Raw genomic sequence first — 23482 nt, forward strand, 5'->3', positions numbered from 1 at the left:
GTCTTTCTTCTTGGCTCAAGCAGCAACTCCCCACCCTACCCCCACCACCCCCCCCCCGCCCCAACCCACGCACCCTCTTGAAGCTTCGGAAGCGAGAGCTCCTCCAGCCTCCGCAGCAGGGCTCACAAGCCCCATTTCCTTCTGGAGCCAGAAAGGTGACAGGGATATGAGGGACACTGACCAGGTGTGAAAAGTTCTTCATCTCCACAAGGAAATGTGCTTTCTCTGATTTTTTTTTTTTTAAAGATTTTTATTTATTTATTTGACAGCGAGATCACAAGTAGGCAGAGAGAGGGGGAAGCAGGCTCCCCGCTGAGCAGACAGCCTGATGCGGGGCTTGATCCCAGGACCCTGAGACCATGACCTGAGCCAAAGGCAGAGGCTTAACCCACTGAGCCACCCAGGTGCCCACTTTCTCTGATTTTTAAAGTGACATTCGAGGCCTTTCATTTCCCCACTTCTGATAAAACCATAGATTCAAGAAAACCTTCGATTTCCTCCTAAGTTTATAAGAACAATAACAGCAAAACAGTGTCAGCTCTCCAGCGGCGTCCTGAGAGAAGGGCCGCAGGAGCAGAGGCCCGGGAACCCAGGTGGGACGAAGGTCACACGTTCACAGAGCCTCGGAATGACTAAGCACGAAGCGGGTCTGGAGCACCCCTCCCTGGCCTGTCAACCTGACAGAGCGGGTGCCATCCCCGTCCCCCGTCCCTTCCCCACGAGGGCCAGGGGGCGGGCGAGCTCTGGCAGAGGATGGGTCACCTAGGAGGGGCGCGCGGACGCTGGGAGGGGGCTCCCCTGCCCTGGCCACCAGAAAGTGTCTCATCTGAGCCTCTCATCAGCAGCCTCTTCCTGTGAAAATGCACACACTCCTCAGACCAGGGGAACTCTGAGGACCCCCACATCTTCACTGGGATCTGGTCACCAGGTCACCATCTGCGGAAGAGAGCTGCGTGGGGCCGCGGAGCGCCGTGGAGACCCTGCCTCCCCCGTGGCCGGGCCCCCTCAAGGGGCAGAGTCTGCAGGGAGGACAGGCAACAGCTTCCAAAGGAGCTTGAAACTCCCCGGTCATTGCTCTTTTACTTTATTTTCTGCCTTTCTGAGAGGACTGAGCTTTTGAGCAAATATGTAAACACACTTACTCATTTTTAACAAGATAATTTTTAAAATTAAGTCCTCTTGGCTCCTCGGAATAAGCTGCAGGATTAAAAAGAAAACAAAAGAAACCCAACCTTTCCATCATTCAGAGAATGTGGCCTGTCAAGTTCTAGGGTGTCGGGGAGTTCATCCGGTTACATAGTGAGGCAGGAAGAGGGCTCTGGAAGGTCCTGCGGTGTGTTCCATGGTGCCCTCGGTGGGGGAGACCGCGTTCACGCTGCGCCTTCAAGTGCTCCTGCCGGAGGGGGTCCTGGAGTCGGGGAGGGCTGGGCCCCCACCCTGTTCCTCACGTGGGGCTGAGAGGAGTTCTGGGGGGACGGTGTGGGGGAAGGGGCCGCTCCGGGCCTGGCTCAGGATAGGACTCCACACGCTCGCGTGTGTACCGCGCCTTGTTTTGTGGACGATTCCCCTCAGGCGGACTGCTTGGAGGAAAACGTTAAATTAGATGATGGAGAAAACGAATAGAAAATAAGCCACAGTTAGTTGGACAAGACAAAACAGCCAGAGACTACAAGAAAGCGGAGAATGGGTTCTCTGGGCCGGGTGGAAGAAGATTGAGGAGGCCCGTGGAATCCGGTTCAGTTCTCATGACGGGGCGAAATGTAGCCCTGTGCTTGGATTACCACCCTCTTAGAGCTTTTCCTAGCACTTCATCCTTTATTATGGAAAAGACAACGAAACAACCCTGATGCCTATTATGACACAAAGGGGACAGTCACCTCCGTGATCCCCCCACGTTGAGACACTGGTCTTCGGAACACCCGGAGCTGGCCAGGCACTGGGGAAACGAAGGCACAGCATGGGAAGACATTTAGGCGGCCACATGGTCAGAGGACCAGAGCAAGCCCCAGGCTTCCCGAGCTCCCCTCAGCCTCTCCCTCTGAGCAGCTGTCAGACCGTGTCCTCAACTGTGATCTCTAGAAAAAGGGAGGACTGTGCCGTAGGCCTGGGAGGAGGGTCCGAGAAGGAACCCTGGCAGGGGATTAAGAACCTGGAAGCCCGAGAGGAAAGGGTGGGAGGTTTCTCCTGCCTGTATTTATAAAGGGAGCATGAGGAATTCAATCTGATTTAAAGTAAGGAGTTCCAGACTTAACAAAGGTGATCAGCTGTTCTCTAATCTCTACTGGCTAGAACAAATAAGAGAACTTAAGAGCGCAAAAGGGGTTTGGGCTACAGTAGGATGGGCAGTTGCCTTGCCTTTCCCCAAGGCTTGAGATTTGGAGGTTCAGAGGAAACCCAAATGTAGACGTACCAAATCAGGAGTTGGTAGCGTGTTTGGGAAGGGAGGTCAAAAAGGAGCCAGACTCACCTGTCAGCCAGAAGGCCCCGGGACTCCTCTCTCGTGGCAGTGACAACAGCGACACCCAGTGGGGTCCAGTGCAATTGCAATCGTGACCGTCTTCCCAGCCAGAACCTTTTTAAATTGCAGCAGTGAAATCACCTCCCGGAATAATAATTATACCATAATTCAGAGAGGCGCTGCAAATGGCAGTATCCGTTTCTTTGATGGCCGCAGGAAAATACGAGTACTCTAAGGAGAACTTCAGTCTGTATGCAGAAATCCCCACAGCTTGGAAGCCAAGCCAGGCCCACCTGCCTACTGGCTCATTTTCATCCATTTCAGTAAACACCCACCGGGTGCCCATCATGTGCCACTGGAGGTAGGGAGGCAAAAAGACTTCTAGGAGTTCACAGGCAGGAGCGGGGGAGGGGTAAGCATAAAGGCAGTACAGTGTGATTGTTGCCGCCTTCAGGGTGGGGAAGCCTTCACCAAAGAGGAAGACATTTGGCGGAAACTCCAGGTGCGAAGTGGACAGTGAGAGCATTGGGGTCACTTTGGGAATCAGAGGTTTTAGAAGCCCGCAGACCCTCCGAGAAGAAGGTCTGACTGCAGCTTGCCGGAAATGTTTGAAGGTCACGAGGGCCGTCTGAGATGTGGCTAAGCTCTGGGAACAGCCTTTGGAGGCAGCTGTCAGGAAGATAGGACCAGTCATTTTCAAGAGCCGAGGGCAGTGGGCACGTGGGGATCCCAGGAGCTGTGCTGAAGCACAGACTCCACTCCCCCAGCACCTCGAGGTCTGCACCCGTTTGCTCAGCGGACAAGCCCCGGCCCTGGGAGCTCACACACTCTGAATGCTGTCCTGTTCTCGGGGTCTCCCGCGACGTGGCGAGCCTACCGTCCGGCCTCTCTTCACCCTCGTAGTCCCTCCACCAGGAGCAGGAGGGGCCGTGAATGGTACATTTGGGAAGAATGAACTGGGCATGTTGGGGTTGGTTCCTTCCTCTGGGAAGCGCTAGAAATCCCTGTCCTCCGTTCCACCCTGCCTGGGCCTGGGGGAGGCCTGCCCTGGCCCAATGCTGCTGTCACTCTCGCCCTCGGCGAGTGTCAAGTAGCCTTCATCAGACGATGCGGCTTTTGGCTTCTGTCCACTGACACCGTGTCCTCATTTACCATTTGTTTAGAACCTGAGGAAGAATGGTGCTATTATGTGACCCCCTTTATTCTGAGAAGGCCTGTGAGGCTATCAGAATCTCCGAGAACGGGCAGATGTCATCTGAAAAAGCTACTCACACAACGCCAGGGTGTAGAAGCAGAGAAGGCTGAGGATGGAACCGAATGTCCACATTTAAGGGAAGGCAAAAGAGAAGACGATTCGATTCTAAAGGGCAACAGCGGAGAGTTCACAGAGCATGCGCCGTCAGAGCCTGTCCTCTTACAGGGAAGATGGGCTTCCCGTGCAGCAAACACGGCAGCCCTCCTGTGTGTGCAGGGACCCGACACTGGGGCAGCCCACAAACAGCTTCAGCTGTCTTAGAGCGCCTCCCGGCCGAGGTTCCAGAACCCGGGGGCTGGGCCATGTTACTGGTGAGCTTCCAAGAACAGACACTTAGTAAGGAAACTTTGGGACATTCGCACTGCCCTCTGTTCCTTCAGCAGTGTTGCTCAGGGTATGAAGATGGACGTGTTGGCTTCTGATCTCCTGGAGAGCTGATCTTTAAAATGAGATGTGCGGGGCGCCCGGGCGGCTCAGTTGGCTAAGCGTCTGCCTTTGGTTCCTGTCATGACCCGGACTTCCTGTCGGGCCCCCTGTTCTGTGGGGAGTCTGCTTCTCCTTCTCCCTCTCCCCCTCCCCCCTGCCCTCTCTCAAATAAATAAAATCTTTAAAAAATAAATAAATATGATATGTAAACATCAATGTCTTAAAATTTAATAAAGACCTTACACCTATTAGTTTATCATAAGAAACACCAGTACTTTGATCTGTTTGGGTAACTCTCCTAAGGGTGGTAGGAGCCTCTGGTATTTCTTGCCTTGGCCAATGCCTTGGGGCTCACTGTCCCCTCAGACTAGGGGACACGTTTTCTGCTGAACTGCACTCACACTGACCACCCATTAGATATGGGGCCCACTGTGCTGCCACAAGGGGCTGTTCGCCTTTTTAAACAATAGTAATTAGGAAAGTATTTCCCTAATTACAGAAATAAATTTACTTTAGAAAACAAGAAAAATATAATAAAGTATAAAATCAATAAAAATTATTCATGATTCCAACTTCCTGAAATAATGAATATTAATATTTTGGAGTGTTTTCTCCTATTTCCTTATATACTTTTTTTTAAAAATATTTGAGAGAGAGAGAGAACATGAGCGGGGACGGGGATGCAGAGGGGGGGAGAGAGACTCTCAAGCAGACTCCCCAGTGATTGCAGAGCCTGATGGGGGCTCAATCCCATGACCCTGAGATCATGACCTGAGCCAAAACCAAGAGTCAGATACTTAACAAACTGACCCACTCAGGTGCCCCAACATACACTTTTTTAAAAAGTATAAAAAAGTTCATTTTTTACTCTGCTTTTTCTATTTAAATTCTATTGTGAACAATCCTCAGTGGTTATTCTTCTTCAAAAACCTGATTTTTAATGACTAAGCAATGTGCCACTTGATGAATATACATACCATCATTTAACCATGCCCGTTACACATGTGGAAATGTTACACATTTTCTCTATAATCAAGAACTCCACGATGAGCATCTCTAATGATTTCCTTAAGGCAAATTCCTAAGAGCAGAGTTACTGAATCAGAGTCCACTGACATAAAATACATATAAACTAGAATGTCAGTTCTATGTTCCCAGGTGCAAAGCTGACAGGCTATGGTTAAGGCCAAAATAAGTTACCTTGAGAGTAAGGCTCAAAAGGCAACACCAAGGGTCCTAGCAGTGTCCTGAACAAGTCAATTTAAAATTTAAATAGAATCAAATTAATGCCCTAGGAGTTACAGGCTAATCTGGGGGGAAAGGAGATGAAGAGGGAGAATAAGGAGACAGCCGGGGGACGGAGGGGAGAGAGGTGTACTGAGAACCCCACTGTGAAAACCACCAGGAACTGCTCTATCCTAGACCACCTCTCATGGCTTTCTTTCCTAGACTGCTGGACTCCAAGATGTCTGCATTAAGACTGTGTCATACAAGGTGACCCCTGCATAAGCTCCGGAAGCATGCCAGTCCGTCTGCGACAAGCTGCACACCACGAAGCAGGGGGCGTGGGCAGCAGGGGCCGGCCCGCCTCAGCGCACCCCCACCCCGCCCCAGCGCTCGGGCTGCACGGGGTTCTGCTGGCGACAGCTAACTAGACACGGGGGCCAACAGCCGGAACGAAGTTGTCGTTTTCTCCTCTCACTCCCTTTTCCTTTCCTGTGGTACTTTATCTCCTGTAGTGGTGGTTCAGTCCACAAAGATAATGAGAAAGTCAAATTACATCATGTGCTTGGTATCACAGATCTCTTGCAACAGAAGGGGTGGTGAATGGCATTTGGCTGCTAGTAAAGATGATCTTTGCGGGGGGAAGGCGGGGAACATCTTGCCGCGCTAACATTTTTCAAAAAGCAACCATTGTGTCTACTTGTAGGACTCATCTGGAAACTGAGCAAGAATCCAAATAGGCCAATCATGTTATTAAATGACCAGTAAATATATGAAAACAGTTCCATCTCAATGGCAATTAGGGAAATACAAATGAAAATAAGATGCCATTTTTCCTTTCTAAGACTGGTAAAATTTCTGAAGTTTGAGGCCACATTTGAGGATGTGGAAAATGGGCACTCTTGACCACCAATGGAAGAAATGTAACTTGATATAAATTTCTGAAGGACAATTTCGTACTACTTATTAAATGTATATGCCCTATGATTTAGCAATCTCAAATTTAGTTAAGAGGAAATAGAACTAAAAATTTAGTTCTTCCAGAGCTCCCAGCTGGCTTGATTGGTACAGAGCATGTGACTCTTGTGAGTTCAAGCCCCATGCTGGGTGTAGATATTACTTAAAAATAAAAAATAAAAAAAAGTCTGAGTTCTTCCATTGACCTAGTTATATTCCAAGTGCTCAACAGCCACATCTGCCTAGTGGCGACCATATGAGGCAAAGCAGACAGATCATTTTCACCATCAGAGAAAGATCTAGGCAGCGCTGCTATGGAAATATTTACAAAAGTGGACAAAGATATTCAATGCAGTAGTGTTTATAAACCAAACAATGTAATACAGTAAAAAGGGAAATAGTTAATATCACCTTTATAAGTCAAATAGAATAAAGAAATGTGAGGCAGAGCTATATAAACAAACAGAAAGAAGACTGTGGTATGTCAGATTTAAATGTACATTGTAGGGCTCCTGGCTGGCTCAGTTGGTTACAGCACGTGACTTTTGAACTCAGGGTTGTAAATTCAAGCCCCATGTTGGGTATAGCCATGACTTAAAAATAAAATCTTTAAAAAAATAAAATAAATGGGTGCCTGGTTGGCTCAGTCAGTTAAGCGGCTGCCTTCGGCTCAAGTCACGATCCCAGGGTCCTGGGATCGAGCCCCGCATCGGGCTCCCTGCTTGGCAGAAGTCTGCTTCTCCCTCTCCCACTCCCCCTACTTGTGCTCCCTCTCTCTGTCAAACAAACAAATAAAATCTTCTAAGAAAATAAAATAAAGGGGTACCTGGGTGGCTCAGTGGGTTAAAGCCTCTGCCTTCGGCTCAGGTCATGATCCCAGAGTTCAGGGATCGAGCCCTGCATCGGGCTCTCTGCTCAGCAGGGAGCCTGCTTCCTCCTCTCTCTCTGTCTGCCTCTCTGCCTACTTGTGATCTCTGTCAAATAAATAAATAAAATCTTAAAAAAAAAAAAAGAAAGTAAAATATACTGCAAAACAAGATGTGCATTTTCACATTTTATAAAGATATTTACGTAATCTCTAAAGACACTGAAAAATATTTGCAAGCATTGAACTGCTAGAGATAGTAGATAAAGGGACTGGAGAGAGGAAAGGGAATTCTCATTTTTGTGTCTGCGTGCATTTGTTGCAACCAGCATATATTGATTCAAAAAAGAGTTCTGTTTTTAGAAAGGAAGATATTTAACGGTAAGCCCTGAAGGTATTACAGCCTATTCATTTCTTTTTGAAGCTGGTATCTCCATTCTTTGGTTATTGTATCTCTAGATCCAGTACTTTCCTGAGGCCCTAAAGGGAGCCACAGATGGGTCTCCTCCAGCCCTGGCCTCCTCCTACCAATCTCTTGCCCACAGCATTTCCCCTACTGTATTCTTCCCTCTGCCCATCCTTCTGCTCACTCCCCTCCCCCGCTTTCTCAGCCGCTTACACCATCAGTACGACCCTGCTTTACCACAGTGCCGTAGGAAGCAGGCACCCCAGCAGATGTGCCTCTGCCTGGTGGAACAAACCTCCTGGTTTCAGTCCTCGGCCTGAGTGCAGAAGGGCAGCGGGCCGGATAAACGAGAGCGGAAGGGGTAAGCGAGAGCACTCGCGTGTCAGACGTACCCCTCTAAATACAAATCCCACCCACCACCGATGAGAGGATTTTTTCAAAACAAAACCAATCACACCAAATACAAGAAAACCACCACGAGCAAGTCACATGAGCGATTATGTTCCAAATGTGATGGGTTTATTTTATTTTACTCTGATGCAAAACCAAAGATTCCACTACAGCACAGAGACCAATATATTAAAAGGTCATGAAAAAGTGGCGTGGGACATGCAGGACGTGATGTACTGGAGGACCGGGTCATTTCCTTTGTAACATGACACTACACTGTCGCTGAGGAACACATTAAAAATAACACTGCGGAACTCAACTGAAATGTGGCACAAACATGACAACTTCCAGGCATGCCTTCAAGTACCTCCCTTTGGATGGACTTGCGATCTCTAGACTTCAGTGTGGGGAGGATTACAATTCTTTGGAAGAATAAAAAGTTCACACTTTTGAAATTTCACAGAAGAATTTTAAGGCCAAAACATAGTGGGTTCTCTTCACCTCCAGGGACAAATCGGATGCTTTATTCAAAACCACGTTAAGCTTCTAGTTCAAATCCCAACCCAACCTTGTGACCTCCTGCATTGAAGTTCTTTCCGTCGATTAAAGCTGACAGGGTCAGTTTGACGCCTGGGAAGAAGAAGACACCATAATCACTCGTTATAGCAAGTATTACAAGCTTATCTTCCATTTTCTAGAACAACAGATAGAGTCAAGGGATAGATTACAGCCGGGTGTGAGAGTTACAGGCATTCAGGTCCGACTAAATCAACCCTCTATAATCCTCTGATCTGCAATGAGCAAAGCATAATCACGGCAAATCACCTGGAGTTCAGGATTAAGAAAAATGTGTCACAAGCCAGAGTGACCAAATTATAGTAAGAAATCTATAAAGACTTGTTAAGCACAGGCACTTGGATCGGTTTTACTTTGTATGAACAATCAACTGTGACAAAATGGTCTGAATTGACCTACAGTTGATTGTAGGTTTTATAGGTTATTTTCATTATTTCTCCATTACCTCCAACCCACGCTCATTGTTATTAATTCCTTTACTCACCCGGTCGAAGGGTCTGAGTATAACCCAGTCCGATCAGGCTGGCATTATTTACTTTAGCCTAAGATTAGGAGATAAAATAGAAACAGTTAGAAAATAATCAACTTCATAATATGTAAGTCCAGTACAACCACTATTTCATGCAGCAGGTTTCCAAAACTAAAGCAAATTTGGGCCAATCTAGAACTACCAAAACTGAAAATTTAATTAATAAAAAGGTAGAAGTCTCTTCAGTTAGTAGGACTGGTAGGGATAGTAGGGTCCTTGAGAATGCACGCTTAAAGGCCTCAAGCAAAATTTTTAAAACACTGTGCATCCAAACACCCCTGGTGTACTGAATTTTTTGAGATGTCAGCTTACAACCTCAGACAGTGGTTAGAACATGAACTCTGGTGAGAGAAGATCTGGATTCCAATCTTGACACTGCCACTTATTTGGGGCTTTGGGCAAGTTACCTGACCTTTCCAAGTCTCAGTTCCCTCATCTATAAAATGGGCATAAGGATACTACTCACCACATGGAGTAGTTGGGAGGATTAAATGAGATATTACACATTAAGCCCTTAGCACAGTACCTGAAATTTGAGAGTTCAATTAGTGTCATTATTAATAAGAATTACTAATAGCAACAGGAATAGTAATCAGATCCCATGAATTTACAGATAAGAAAATTTTGAGGCCAAAGAGATGACTCCACAAGGTCAGACAACAGCCAAATAATTATAGGAAGAACCAGGACTAGAATCCACATTCCTGGACTTGAGGTATAATACTCTTTTCACTATACAATGACCGGCTCCCTAAAATCAATAAAGAACATGCACACACACCAACCAAATTACAACACTCATTGACAACTTAGCGGAAACCCAATCTCACAGCACGTCCTTACAGACAGAGAAGTTCTATAGTCCAGCTTGTATTTAGCAGCGATGCCGAAACGGGTGTTGTTACTGCCGGCCGTCCAAGCAAGGTTTATTGACGTTTCTATCTTCTCGTTAACCTTCTGGTAGATAGACCCTCCAAATTCAGTGCCATCATTCCTATTTTAATAGTATAAGAAAAAGTCATACCTAGTTTGTACCACTCTTATGATATGGAAACAAATTCTAAGACTGTTTAGACAAGATCTCATTTTCCAACTCCCCTATTTCAGCAAACTTCTAGTATAAATGACTCCCAAAGAAAACAAGGAACTAAATCCAGTTATGTAATTTATACTGGCTAATTAAAATGTAATTAACATCTGATTCATTTACTCAGCTCCCCACAATGTAAATTTCTTAGACATATGTCAGTTATGCACAAAGGTAGATAGATACTTCAGAGAAATATGATCTATGAGTCTATGAGATGTTGAAAGAATTCAGAAACCTGAAAGTATAGTTCAATAAAGATTTCTGCAAAACAAAAAACACAGCAGTACAAGAATAAGCCATTTCTGAACTTTACTTGAAACAACCCTGAGTCCAAAAGCACCACCCCCACAAAACCTAGAGCGTACTGCTCTAGAGACATGCCTAAGTTATTGCTTTTAAGCATCCCTGAACTTAGTCCCTGAGTTTTCATGGTTTTCCCGATTGTACTGTTTGATCAATTTTAACGTCACTGTCTATACCACTGCTTGACTTTACTTCAGACGTCATAGTGACCTGGAATGTCTAGTGGAGAGCAATCTTCCAAAACACAGAGTTCTTCCTTTACTTTTTTTTCCCCTGGTATATTAACAGTGCCCAGTAGGCCAAGACATAAACTATAATTTAAAAGTTCAAATTCGGGGTGCCTAGGTGGCTCAGTGGGTTAAAGCCTCTGCCTTTAGCTCAGGTCATGATCCCAGGGTCCTGGGATCAAGCCCCATATCGGGCTCTCTGCTCAGCTGGGAGCCTGCTTTCTCCTCTCTCTCTCTCTGCCTGCTTGTGATGTCTGTCAAATAAATAAAATCTTAAAAGAAATAAAAAAATAAAAGTTCAAATTCATTTAACCAAGAGGATGCAACCTACAGAATTGAATCCAGGATTGCTTTGAGGATTTCTACTTCTTATGAATGCCATAGGGCGGCTGGGCTGTGACCAAGAATACCCAAAAACCTCCGCAGAATCACTGGGGATGGTCCAGGATGGTCCATCAATTACACGGTTGCTCTTCATGATCCAGACCTACTTCCCGATACTGCCACGCTAAGTAAGGCACCAGAGGAAGCAGAAATATCTCCACAGGATCCCTTTTATCAGAAGGCGACCTATGTCCGGGCTCTCTCCGTCCTAGTGGTTCTTGTAACAGATTCTAGACCTCCCTAAAGTTTGGTGTACAGGCTGAGAAGCTAGTAACTACCAGTAGCACAGCACAATGCACCAAGTGCACTAACCCTGGGCAGTGTTTTACTGACTGGGAAGAGAGTACAGTGAGACTGGATGTCCACCGAAGCATACTAAATGCAGGAACGATCATTTCTAACGTTCTCAACATGCTAATGGCTACCCTCTTCTTGGACAACGGCACCAGTAAAGGCGGAATAAATTATAAACTCACACATGAGTGTGCAGCTGGAAGTCCGCAGCCTTGTAACCCAGGGCGAAATTATTCTGTGACAGTTTGGATTTGGCTGTGTCAAAACTCATCTGATAGCCAGCAAGCCAACCTTCAAAAGCTAACACAGCCCAGCCATAGATGGTTGGTCCAGAAAAATCAATATCAACGTTACTGCCAAGACTGAAACAATCCCGTTTATACGAGGCCTTCAATTTTCCACTCTTCTTTCTGTAAGAAATAAAAACACGAGTTTCTACTACCGTCCAGAGTAAGATCCCCTCTCTCCACCAATATAAATATTATTTTGATAAATGGCATACATATAATAAAGTTTCAAATGACTTAGCACTACAAATATAATCTTGTTAGGATTAGAAATGCATATACTGGGGCCTGTGGGTGACTCAGTTGGTTAAAGCATCTGCCTTCAACTCAAGTCGTGATCCCAGGGTCCTGGGATAGAGCCCCGCATCAGGTTCAATGCTCAGTGGGGTCTGCTTTTCCCACCACTTGTGCTCTCTTTCGTGTGCGCACTCTCTCTAATAAATAAAATCTTTAAAAAGAAAAGAAAGAAACGCATATACTATTCTTACCTATTCTTCACTGTAAGTTCAAATGATAGCATATATCATGATTAATATCATAAAGGCATGAATAAAAGTATAAAAAGGAATAAGCTACCTCAGTATCAAATAATCTGAATATGTATTTATTCATGAGAACCCAAATTTCTTTAAATGTTTTTAAAATGCCCAAATGCTATAAAACGTAATACCTGACAGACATACTTCACTTCTAAGTAATTAACCTATCATGAAGAGAAGTGTATTTTTTTTTTAAGGATACAGTCCTTTAGGGAACATATTCATTTTTCCTTAAGGTCAGTGTTTTCTCCCTGGACAACATTAGATGGATGGAAGAGACGGATATAATTCTGAAGAATGGTACTGAAAACACGAAATTGGTTTTTATCATCTTTGTCCTTAATCAGGCTTCTGAGAATATTTGTCTGGAAGATAACTCAACTGTGTGGCAGGAATGCTACACATGTTGTTACAGCTGAAGAGAAATGCCACTTTGCCCTTTTCTAGCACCAGCCCATGTGAGGCAGATAGGAAACAACATGATCCCTGTTTTTTAGACAAAGAAATTGAAGCACAGAGGTTAGGAGATTTCTAAAGGCTAAAAAAGGACCTCGGTAGCAGAACTATTGCTTATAGCTTTCCACAGCCAGGAGATTACACTGTTTTCTTAAGAAATTAACCTCTCAGTGAAATACCACATCCATGAATCTTAGAAGCACTTAAGAAATATCTAGTTTTGGGGGTGCATGGGTGGCTCAGTGGGTTAATAAGCCTCTGCCTTCGGGCTCAGGTCATGGTCTCAGGGTCCTGGGATCGAGCCCCACATCAGCTCTCTCCTCAGCAGGAAGCCTGCTTCCCCCCATCTCTCTGTCTGCCTCTCTGCCTACTTGCGATCTCTCTCTCTGTCAAAGAAATAAATAAAATCTTTAAAACAAAAACAAAAAGAAGAAATATCTAGTCTTGGAACGCCTGCTGGCTCAGTTAGTAGAGCATGCAACACTTGGTCTCACAAGGGTTGTAAGTTTGAGCCCCACAATGAGTGTAGAAATTACTTGAATAGAAAATCTTAAAAAAAAAAAAAAAAAAAGAAAAGAAAGAAAGAAAAAGAAATATCTAGTTTCAAAACCTTCTAGCTCCTGAACTTTTCCTATAATGTGCCTCTGGACTAGCTTTGTATTTTGTTCATCTGTTCAATTTTCAAATCAAAACTTTACCCTACTTCAAAGGAATCCTCCTATCTCTTTACTGTACACACAAGGTCCTCTGGTATTCCTAACAGCAACCTCCTAAGTCTTCCCTGGATCTAAACGTTTCATTGCAATTCCCCAGTCTAAAGTGCTCTCTCCCTACAGTCTACAAAAACATTTCAGAAAATGGGGTTTGGATAATTACCCTGTGTTCGGTACAAATATGGTATCAAGAGTCAGTTTCAACCCTTCAGCCAACTGAAAAAGATTTAAAATAAACAATTAGTAATTTTCTGGTTTTTTGACCAAATATTAAGTTACTTACTAAATTATGTCTTTATCCTTCCCCTCCGCCTTAACTCCAGGTTTCATCAGATTCTCTCACCAAAAATCAGGTTTAAATGTATAGGTTAAATTCTATCACAGCCAATAACATTAATTACAGTAAAATAACAACAAAACTCCAATACAACCAAGTAATCTTGTTACTCTCTTGAAATTACTGTAATGAGATAACCCAACATTTAACAAGTCAACCTAAGGAATTTATTCAGTTACTCATATATTATCTATGGTAGCGTGCATGTAGACATACCTCAAAAAACAGTGCCCTGTACATAGCAAATACTTAACGAGTATCTGCTGATAAATTTTTCTCTGTGAAGACATGATAGAATTTAGAAACAGTTTTCTATGGAGCCAATTTTGCAACAATTACCAAAAAAAAAAAAAAATCAAACTACCTCACTATGAGTAGTTTGGTTTACCCAGGAGAGGCTCAGTTATAAACAGAACTGGTCAGAACAAAGATGTAATGTGCTAATTATGCACTCACAAAGATGTATTTCTAGAAATCTAAGACATATCAAAGATGGCCACATGCAGAGAAAAAATATGGCTATTATCTAGGTTATAAGATCTCACTCACACTGTATTTGGGGTTTACAGATCATTTTATCTGCAAGATAAATTTAACCTACAAATAACTCCTAATGCTTTCTCTTACCTTATTCTCCAAAGAGATTTCTGTTCCAAGAGTATTGTCTGTATTCCATTTCTGAGTGAAGGTAAGTCCATAGTTACAGACCTTATATTTGGTCTCTAGGTTGCCTGACGCTTTCCCTGTATCAGTGTAGGCATGACCAGAAGTAGAAAATTCCTGATAAGCAAGAAGAATAATTACTTTAAAATCAACTCATCAAACAGAAAAAATTTCAGAAAGTAGTGTTGAATGCATCAGAAACCAATACAGTTTGTTACCACAAAGTATTTCCTGCTTTCTTATTTCTAAAGTTTAATCAGTTTCAGATCTTTCCACTGTTACAGCTCTCATACTGATACTTCTTGTTCCACATACTCTCTTACTAAAATGGGAATCTTAACTTCTTTCCTTTAGAAGACAAATATCTTTACTGAAATTGCCTTTACTAAAAAGAAAAAATATCGAATCTTAAACATTTTACTTTCGTGACTCTATCATATCTTTCAAACTATTCTCTATCATATCTTTCAAACTATTTGTTAATTTTAAAGTCCTTAAAAATCCCCAAACACCAGAAAGGATTACCCACCCTCTTTTTTTTTTTTTAAGATTTTATTTATTTATTTGGGGGGGGAGTGAGTGAGCATGCAAGAGCAGAGGGAGGGAGAAGCAAACTCCCTGCTGAGCAGGGAGCCCCACATGGGGCTCAGTTCCAAGGCGCTGGGATCATGACCTGAGCCAAAGGCAGACCCTTAACCGACTGATCCACCCAGGTGTTCCAGCCCTACCCTCTTTTAAGAGAACTTCAGTGCATTAAATTTTTTATTTTTATTGTGGTAAAATATATCTAACATAAAATTTACCATTTTTAAGCATGCAGTTCAGTGGCATGAAGTACAGTTACACGGTCACAAAAACTTTATTGCTTTGGACCACAAAACTATCGGGAAAACTTCTGGTATAAACAATCTCAATACTTGAAAGTATGGACCCATTTTTCACAACATAACGGAATGGCATAACTTGTCTTTCTCCCTTCTCCGCCATCTACCTTTTAAAGTGCTTTCTATCAAACAGTTACTATGAACACCTCAAAATATATCCTCCTCCCTAGTTAGGTGTCGTTTTAGTCATATGACAATGAGCAATAGGAAACAGATCTCCCTCTAAAAGGAAGCAAACAGTCAACACCTGTCACTGACAATCTATGAACTGTCAAGAAATAAACCTTCTGATGGGCCCTGTTTTCAGAGAACATTTCTGAAATGCTGCCAGCAGTCATGAAATGCTGCCAGCCCTGAGCAGGTCTGTGTCACTGCCCGCAATATGAATCCTCCCTTTACCAAATAGCCTGTTCCCTAGCTCTAGCTCTAAGGCTGATGAAACAACTGGGAAACTATGATCTGTTTATCAACAGCACGCAGGAAATTTTCCAAGAGAGTATCATGCTGCACACTTTAGGGCAAGACAGCACAAAATGACAAAATGTGAGTCATGTTTAATAGTCCACACAATGCGAGCACTGCTTTCTTTAGTAAATCCAACTTTCCAGTGTTTTATTTTTCATATATGTCCCTCATAAACTTGAAAGTATAGCATAGATAAACCTCAATTTCCATGTTAGGAAAACTTCACACACACAACTAAGGTAGAAGTGTAGTTAGTCTACATCTTTTCCTTGTTACCATTATTTCTTAGTTTGAAGTTCTCTCAAAAGTCTAAAATACCTGAAGAACAAATCTTAAAGAAAAGGCCAGAATTTTTCTAAGTTAAAAAGTTTAATTGCCTCACCATTGCTTTAGTTTTTCTCTAACTTCTTCATTAGATCAAACAGTGCAAAATACATTTATAACATGCACATAGTATCTACAGCTCTACAGTAAAGGCTAGCATGCGACGAAACCACCACAAAAATGTTATGTGAAGTAGATGGTATATAATACAAATATTAAGTGCAATCTAAGAATGGGCTGCAATGGATGAATGGAGCAATGGATGAAATTTATCCTAAATCAATACCAGAGACCAAAAGCAGCCATAAAAGCAAGCACACAAATATGCTCTGTTTTTCTTACCATCTAAATGAACAGTCCCACACCACAGCAGCATGGAAAGGAGATAAAATTTTAGTCGATGATTTTTGCAACACAAACCTAACTTGACCAAATTCTGAAACCCTATTCAAAGTTAGTATAATATTTCTCTTTTAACAGAACCATGTAACAATATGCCATCCAGCAGTAGCTGCATATGTATTTATTTACCACTACAAAAACCCAGGAAGAAAATGATAGTGACAAACCAGGAGTATGAGACAAAGTATCGTAAGAATTCCACATTCCTTTAGCTCCTCTTAATTAAATTATTGTTATCTGGAAATAAAATTAGCAGTGGTTTAAACAGGTAAATACTAAAAAGATATGCTATATGCTATCGGTGAGCAGAAACCAGAGAATACGGTGAATGTAAAGTTAATCTATTTGCCAGATTTACTGAATAAAAGTTCTGGTTATTCTGGTTAATGGTACTTTGAAAATATGCCTGTATCCTTTACTATATTCTTAACTTCCAGTAAAAAAGACCTTACAAACATCCAATAAAAACTGTAGATTAAGCCTTTGTATGAATTTAGTTCTACATTTGTTTTGACCAATCATGCAGGGACAGACTATAATTTGTTTCTGTAAGAGGGCAATAAAACCTACTTGAACCCATCATAATGGAAGTAAGGTTTTTAGTACCCACATATGTATTCATGAAAGTATAAAGATACGATATGGGTCAAAAAAATACATATATTTTATATCTCCTGAGAATAAAACTCAGCATATTCTTATTATGAGGGGAAGAATTCTTATTATTATTCTTATTATGAGAACATTTCTTCTCCCCCAAAATTCAACCTGATTGTCTAAGGCGAAGGCAAAGATGCTCACTGAAATCTGAGAGTATGACGAAACCGTAGGGAGGACAACATAGTGCCAAATGTACACTGACTCACAGAACTAGACTAAACAATTTTTTAACAGGTTCCTTTAAGTTAATTATGCTACATCTATTAAAATTATATTGGGTACTCACCACTCCACTACAGGACTTGGTTTTCAGATCTATTTTGACCATGCCAAATCCTAGGCGAAAAGAAAAATACAGTAATATACATAATGTGATATTCACTCCAGTTTTTTTTTTTTTAACAATTTTTATTTTATTTGACAGAGAGAGAGATCACAAGTAGGGAGAGAGGCAGGCAGAGAGAGGGGTAAGCAGCCTCCCTGCTGAACAGAGAGCCCGATGCGGGGCTTGCTCCCAGGACCCTGAGACTATGACCCTGAAGGCAGAGGCTTAACCCATTGAGCCACCCAGACGCCCCTTCACTCCAGTTTTTACAACTTAGAGATTATGAAAACAATCCACATACCCTCTATATGGAAAATACACAGTATCCTCATTAGGTGAGAGTTCCATTAAAAACTGAATTATGAAATAAGTATAATTTTTAAGCTCTCAAAGAAAAAAATTATCAGAAAATATTATGCTTATGTAAGTATAGACTTAATTATACTAGTTAATAAGAAAAATCAAATGTATATAGCACAAAAATTAAAAAACTATATTTTAAAAATCAAAAACAGGGACACCTGGGTGGCTCAGTCATTAAGCATCTGCCTTCGCTCAGGTCATGATCCCAGGGTCTGGGATCAAGCCACACAATGGGCTCCCTGTTCCGTGGGAAGCGTGCTTCTCCTTCTCCCACTCCCCCTGCTTGTGTTTCCTCTCTTGCTGTGTCTCTCTCATCAAATAAATAAATAAAATTTTAAAAATATATATATCCATTTGGGATCAAGAATATGTTACATCAAAGAAGTCAAAAGTTCTATCTTCATGCTCATAAAAATACCCATTATTTGGAGGAGAAAAATGTACCCCCCACTTTAACTGTCTCCAGAACTGGCCAGAAGGGACTAAAGTATTACAAATTTCTATTACTTCATCTTAGAGATAACATTAAACATGCAAATGTATATGCATGCATATTTGTATATATTTGCTTTTAACGCTTGTAAGGCATTCTACCTCTAATTGAGTAACTAATCTGTTGATAGTTATCCCCTTAAATCTTGTGAAGTAGATTAATATTAACTTAACCTCATTTTACTAGCACTGCATCTTGCATATAGTAATAAGCGTTCAACACTAACCCTTACCCCAAATTGGAAATGTACAAAAGCACACCTACCATATCCTTTATTGAAGACATCCTTCGCGGCCTTTCCTAGGTCACAGTAAGTCGGCGTGTTACACATATCTTATGAAGAAAAATAAGGACAAAGGAACAAAAAGAGCCATTTAACTCACCCAAAGTCTTAGTATTTAGCCCTGTGAGAAGAGGTATACGGTTTTCTCTGCCTGTGCATCATTAATGCTCACACCCTAATGCAAGCAAAGTTAGGAGAAGGCATTCTGCTTCTTTACGAAGAACTTTCCAGGGGCGCCAGGGTGTCTCAGTTGGTTAAGCAACTGCCTTGGTTCAGGGCATGATCCTAGGGTCTGGGATTGAGCCCCACATTGACTCCCTGCTCAGTGAAGAGCCAGCTTCTCCCTCTCCCTCTGCCTGCCACTCTGCCTACTTGTGCGCTCTCTCTCTCTGTGTCAGATACAAAGAACTTCCCAGAATATGGCATAATAAAAGGATTTTTTCATGAGATTCACAGAGATCATCTTTCTGACTGCATTTCAAAGAAACATTTCTCAGAGGCTGAAGGAGAAGCTTTGTTAAAAATTTTTTTTTTTTTTTTTTAATTTACTTGACAGACAGAGATTCACAAGTAGGCAGAGAGGCAGGCAGAGAGAGAGGAAGGAAAGCAGGCTCCTGCTGAACAGAGAGCCCGATGCGGGGCTCGATCCCAGAACCCTGGGATCATGACCTGAGCCGAAAGCAGAGGCTTAACCCACTGAGCCACCCAGGCGCCCCAGGAGAAGCTTTGTTAAATTGGACTTTCTACTTTAAAAATATATATATACATATATATGCAAACTTTACATTAGAAAAACATTTCTTGTGCTGTTATAAAGCCAAGAGCAACTAAAGTGACAAAGTAAAACTGTTTTGAAGAACTGTAAGAATAGATGCATTAAAAATCTTCAGGGTTAACATTTTTGCCACTGTGAAACTCAGCTCTTTTAAAATATTTACCATACTAATTGGAATGCATTCATTCAGAGTATGTTCTCTCTCAAAGCTCTTTTAAAAATAAAATTATATAATCTTACCCATTAACCGCAAACAGGATAAATTCTACCTGCAGCAATTCTGCTTACCAAAAACTGGTGTATACTCTAAAGTCAAAGCCTTCAAAAATCAAAGGTGCCTTCAGTTTTCACCTTACCTACTTGGTACTCACAAAGCTTTTCTACTGCAGATATGGCTCTCATGTTGAAGTTCTCAGAAGCTCTGTCTACACGGATAAACATACCACCCCTCTGCCCTCTTGTCCTGCAAACAGCCTCAAGAGCCACGTCTAGCCAACTGTAGAACCATCTCAAGCAGTACCATTAGTCCAATACCAGAAAAATACCAGAAAAATCCAGAGCACCAGCTATCCCATGAAATTACTGTCTGAATTATCTACACAATCAAACTAATAATTACTTATATTCAGCCTGGCTCTTAATCTGCCCCTCTACTAAGTTTCTGCCTATACCATCATATCTGAACACAACATATGCTTATGATGCACTTTTTTTTTTTTTTTAATTTGTCAAGAGGAGCGAGCGAGCACAGGCAGACAGAGTGGCAGGCAGAGGCAGAGGGAAAAGCAGGCTCCCTGCCAAGCAAGGAGCCCGATGTGGGACTCAATCCCAGGACGCTGGGATCATGACCTGAGCCGAAGGCAGCTGCTTAACCAACTGAGCCACCCAGGCGTCCCTATGATGCACTTTTTAATTGTGATTTAAAATTTATTCCTAATCTAAACCTGTCAAATATGACAGACATACGTTAAGAGGGTGGAGTATAATACAAAATATATATATAAAGAGAAAATAGTATAGTAAAGGTGAAAGAGAAAATAACGACTCACACGGTAATAAAACTTTGTCCTAAGTCAGGGTTTCAGAGTTCACTTCCAGGGCAATTCTTTTACAGTTCAATTTCCTGCATTCAAATTATCAATTCTAGACTATTTACACATTGCCAATGCAATCTGATACTACTCTTTTATTATTTCAGCCGATGCTGGTATCTGATGAAATTTGCCAGAAGTCTAAACATGAGGAGGTTGGTATAGAAAGGCAGGCCCTATATAGTCAAATAAAAACGTTAAGTCTTTACAGTCTGGATTTTCATCTACTGACAAGAGAAAAGATACACTTAACTGTTTAGAAACATCCATCTGACGACAGTCTTTTAGCATTTTGCTCTATTTTTTCAAAGACACTTTGCAAAAGTGTAGCCGGTTTAGTTTACTAAGTGATCTCAATTCTGCCTAGTTCAAGCTTACTTTTTCAGGCCCGTGATTCTGATGGGAAATGCACTGCTGGTATGATCAAGCAAAAAACAGAGAAGACAGAGACTTCATGTCACTGGGGAGTCAAGCTATCATCGCACATTTCTATCAGCTCTACAAAATGCACCCGTTGCTCGTTGGCATGCACAACGCACGAGGTTGCTTTAGATGCAGACAGACGAGGAAGGGTTAATTAGGTAACACTGCTTTACACAATTACTAACTTGACAGTCAAGAGCCCCTTTTGTTCCCCGTTTCGCCGCCTTCAGCTGCACACACAGCATCCTCCCCTTGGCGATAAGGAGTGCTACAGGGCTCCCCTGATACTGGACAACAATTCCAGAGAGGAAGCTGGGCGCGGGGGTGGGGGGTGGGGTGGGGTGGGTTTAGGGTTCGAGGACCCAACTTCCCTAGAAACCAACCTCCTTTCTGGCCTGACGCCTACAAAGTCCAGCGGGCCCACCAGCAAGGGAGAGGGCGCTCCACGCGCCGCTCCCCACGACAGCGTCGCGGCTCCATCCCCTGAGGCGGTCAGGGGAGCAAGGTCCCCTCTGCCGTCCGCAGCCCGCCGGGGCCCACGCCCCGTGAGGCTCCTCTCTCCCTTCCGAGCCCCCCGTTAGGCTCGCCTCCCGCTGGGTCCCCTGCTCGGTGTCGGGCCGCTACCCACCCCGGCCCCACCGGGCTGCCGGCCGCCCGGCCCACGGTCTCGAGTCCCCTCACCTCCAACTAGAGGGCCTGGCTCCGCTCTGCCAGGGCAACGCTGAAGGTCTTCTTCAAACCAACGCCGTCCGCGCCTGCGCGGCCTCACGCTCCCCGCGGCGCCTGCGCGCCCCTACCCGCCCCTCCCGCGCACGGCGTTTGCGCCGCAGTGTCGCGCCAGGGTCGCGCGCCGCGGGTCTGAGCGCCGAGAGGAACTTAGGACCCAACTGTCCGGCTCCGTGTGCGCGCGTGCGCGGGAGAGCCCGGCGAGCAGGTGGTAGGAGCGGGAGTCGACGCAGGCGAGGCGGCCCGGGGGACCGCACCTCTGTCCCTGAAGGGGCCCGCTCTCGCGAGAACGCCCGGAGGTTACTAGTTACTGTTGCCATGGGAGGGTCTGCGGGGTCGGAGAGGACCTGGGACGCCCCCGGCGGATGCTGTGACCTGGCCTGTTTGTCAGATGCCGAGATCTTCACGGGAATTTCGTCTCCGGCGGACTAAAATTCAAGAATGCGACCTTTAGTCCATCTCAGCTTGAGGATGCGTCAACGGGGCGTCTTACCCCCGAGGGGTAAGTGACGTGACTTATCCAAGATCACACAGGTAGCGACAGGTTATAATTCAAAGGGAGAGAGACGGAGGAGAAAGCTCTTCTTTAGAGAAGAATACCAACTAATAAATAGAGAAGAAATTATAGAAAGAGAAAATCATCACTCCGGACCACCAATTTCAGGAAAAAGTTATCCACAGATGCTAGACATTTGAAGACAGTCACGCAGTTCCAAAGCGTCAGCCTACAGACTCCTTACTGAAGAGAAAAAGAGACCTTCACTGGGAGAAGTCACCCTTCACCAAGCAAGCAAACTGAACAGGACCAGGGATGGTACAGGCCGTGTCACCTGCTCCCCGTGTGATGCTCAGAGGTCACAAAGGTATTATTCTCGCTAAAGTTGTGACTCTATTCATGGAACAATCAGACAAATCCACATTGAGGGACATTCTGCAAAACAACCGCTGAGTCTCTTCTAAAATATAAAATTTCAGGAAAGATTAAGAAAAAGGCTAATGAACTATTCTAGATTAAAAAGAAAGGTATGGCACTGCAAGCAATGTGATCCTCACTTGAAACCTGGATTAAAAAAAAAAAAAGCTATTGGGAACCATTATTGGCATAATTGGGAAAATTCGACTTTATTATGTTAGTAGTACAACAATGTATAATTTTCTGATGTTCATAATTGCATCTGGTTATGCAGAAATGGCCTTGATTTTAGGAGATGTATGCTAAAGTATTTAGGAGTGAAATAGCGTATATCTGCATGTAGCTCAAATGGTTAAGAAAACAAAAACAAGAACAAGAAATGTACACTTTCCGGGACGCCTGGGAGGCTCAGTTGGTTAAGCGGCTGCCTTCGGCTCCAATCGTGATCCCAGCATCCTGGGATCGAGTCCCACATCGGGCTCCTTGCTCCGCGGGAAGCCTGCTTCCTCCTCTGCCTCTGCTGCCACTCTGCCTGCCTGTGCACGCTCTCGCTCGCTCTCTCTCTCTCTGGCAAATAAATAAAATCTTTAAAAAAAAAAAAGAAATGTACACTTTCCTGTAAGTTTTAAATTTTTCAAAATAAAATGCTGGGGAGAGAAAAAAAGCCCCCCCCAAAAAGTTATTGATGTTGTCTACAAGTTGCCACTTGAATCAGTAGGCAGATATCATTATTTGTCTGATGTGTGTAAGGAAGGCATTTCAGGCTAATAGATAAGTAAGATAAATGCTCCCAAAGGGCTCATAATGTAGGACTTGGACCAATACCTGCTGAATGAGGCAGAATGTGATAAATATCATAAGCAAAGCAGTATTACTTAGTAGGCTAAATAAAATGAGCTTTGGAGTCCAAAGAGGCTGAGTTTGTATCCTAGATGGGCCAGCTCTTGGGTCTTAGGCAAGCAACTTAACCTCTCTG

General features: G+C 43.5%; 1 protein-coding gene across 5 annotated transcripts; it reads right to left on the bottom strand.

Moving 5' to 3' along the window:
- Window positions 1-8088: 8088 nt before the first annotated feature.
- Window positions 8089-22351, bottom strand: VDAC3 (voltage dependent anion channel 3). Of its 5 annotated transcripts, XM_032329060.1 has the most exons (11): window positions 21549-22351; window positions 20698-20858; window positions 18560-18628; window positions 17401-17450; window positions 16395-16397; window positions 14344-14496; window positions 13543-13595; window positions 11567-11794; window positions 9930-10080; window positions 9042-9099; window positions 8089-8611 (listed from the first exon to the last, which is right to left on the bottom strand). In XM_032329060.1, the coding sequence occupies exons 2-11, from the start codon at window positions 20708-20710 to the stop codon at window positions 8520-8522; spliced, it is 870 nt and encodes a 289-aa protein (XP_032184951.1). In that variant the 5' UTR covers window positions 20711-20858; window positions 21549-22351; the 3' UTR covers window positions 8089-8519. The 5 variants fall into 5 exon arrangements, with proteins under 5 accessions (XP_032184951.1, XP_032184952.1, XP_032184953.1 ...); XM_032329061.1 differs by lacking the exon at window positions 16395-16397; XM_032329062.1 differs by lacking the exon at window positions 20698-20858 and having other exon boundaries at window positions 21549-22348.
- Between the last annotated feature and the right edge of the window lie 1131 nt (window positions 22352-23482).

This window comes from Mustela erminea, chromosome 21 (genome assembly GCF_009829155.1).
Source record: "Mustela erminea isolate mMusErm1 chromosome 21, mMusErm1.Pri, whole genome shotgun sequence".
NCBI classification, from domain to species: Eukaryota; Metazoa; Chordata; class Mammalia; order Carnivora; family Mustelidae; genus Mustela; species Mustela erminea.

Coding starts and splice junctions, on each gene's coding strand:
- VDAC3 (XM_032329060.1), bottom strand. Junction 17,451..18,559: donor TGTCTTCAATAAAGGATATG/GTAGGTGTGCTT, acceptor CTTTTCGCCTAG/GATTTGGCATGGTCAAAATA. Junction 10,081..11,566: donor TTCCAGCTGCACACTCATGT/GTGAGTTTATAA, acceptor CTATTAAAATAG/GAATGATGGCACTGAATTTG.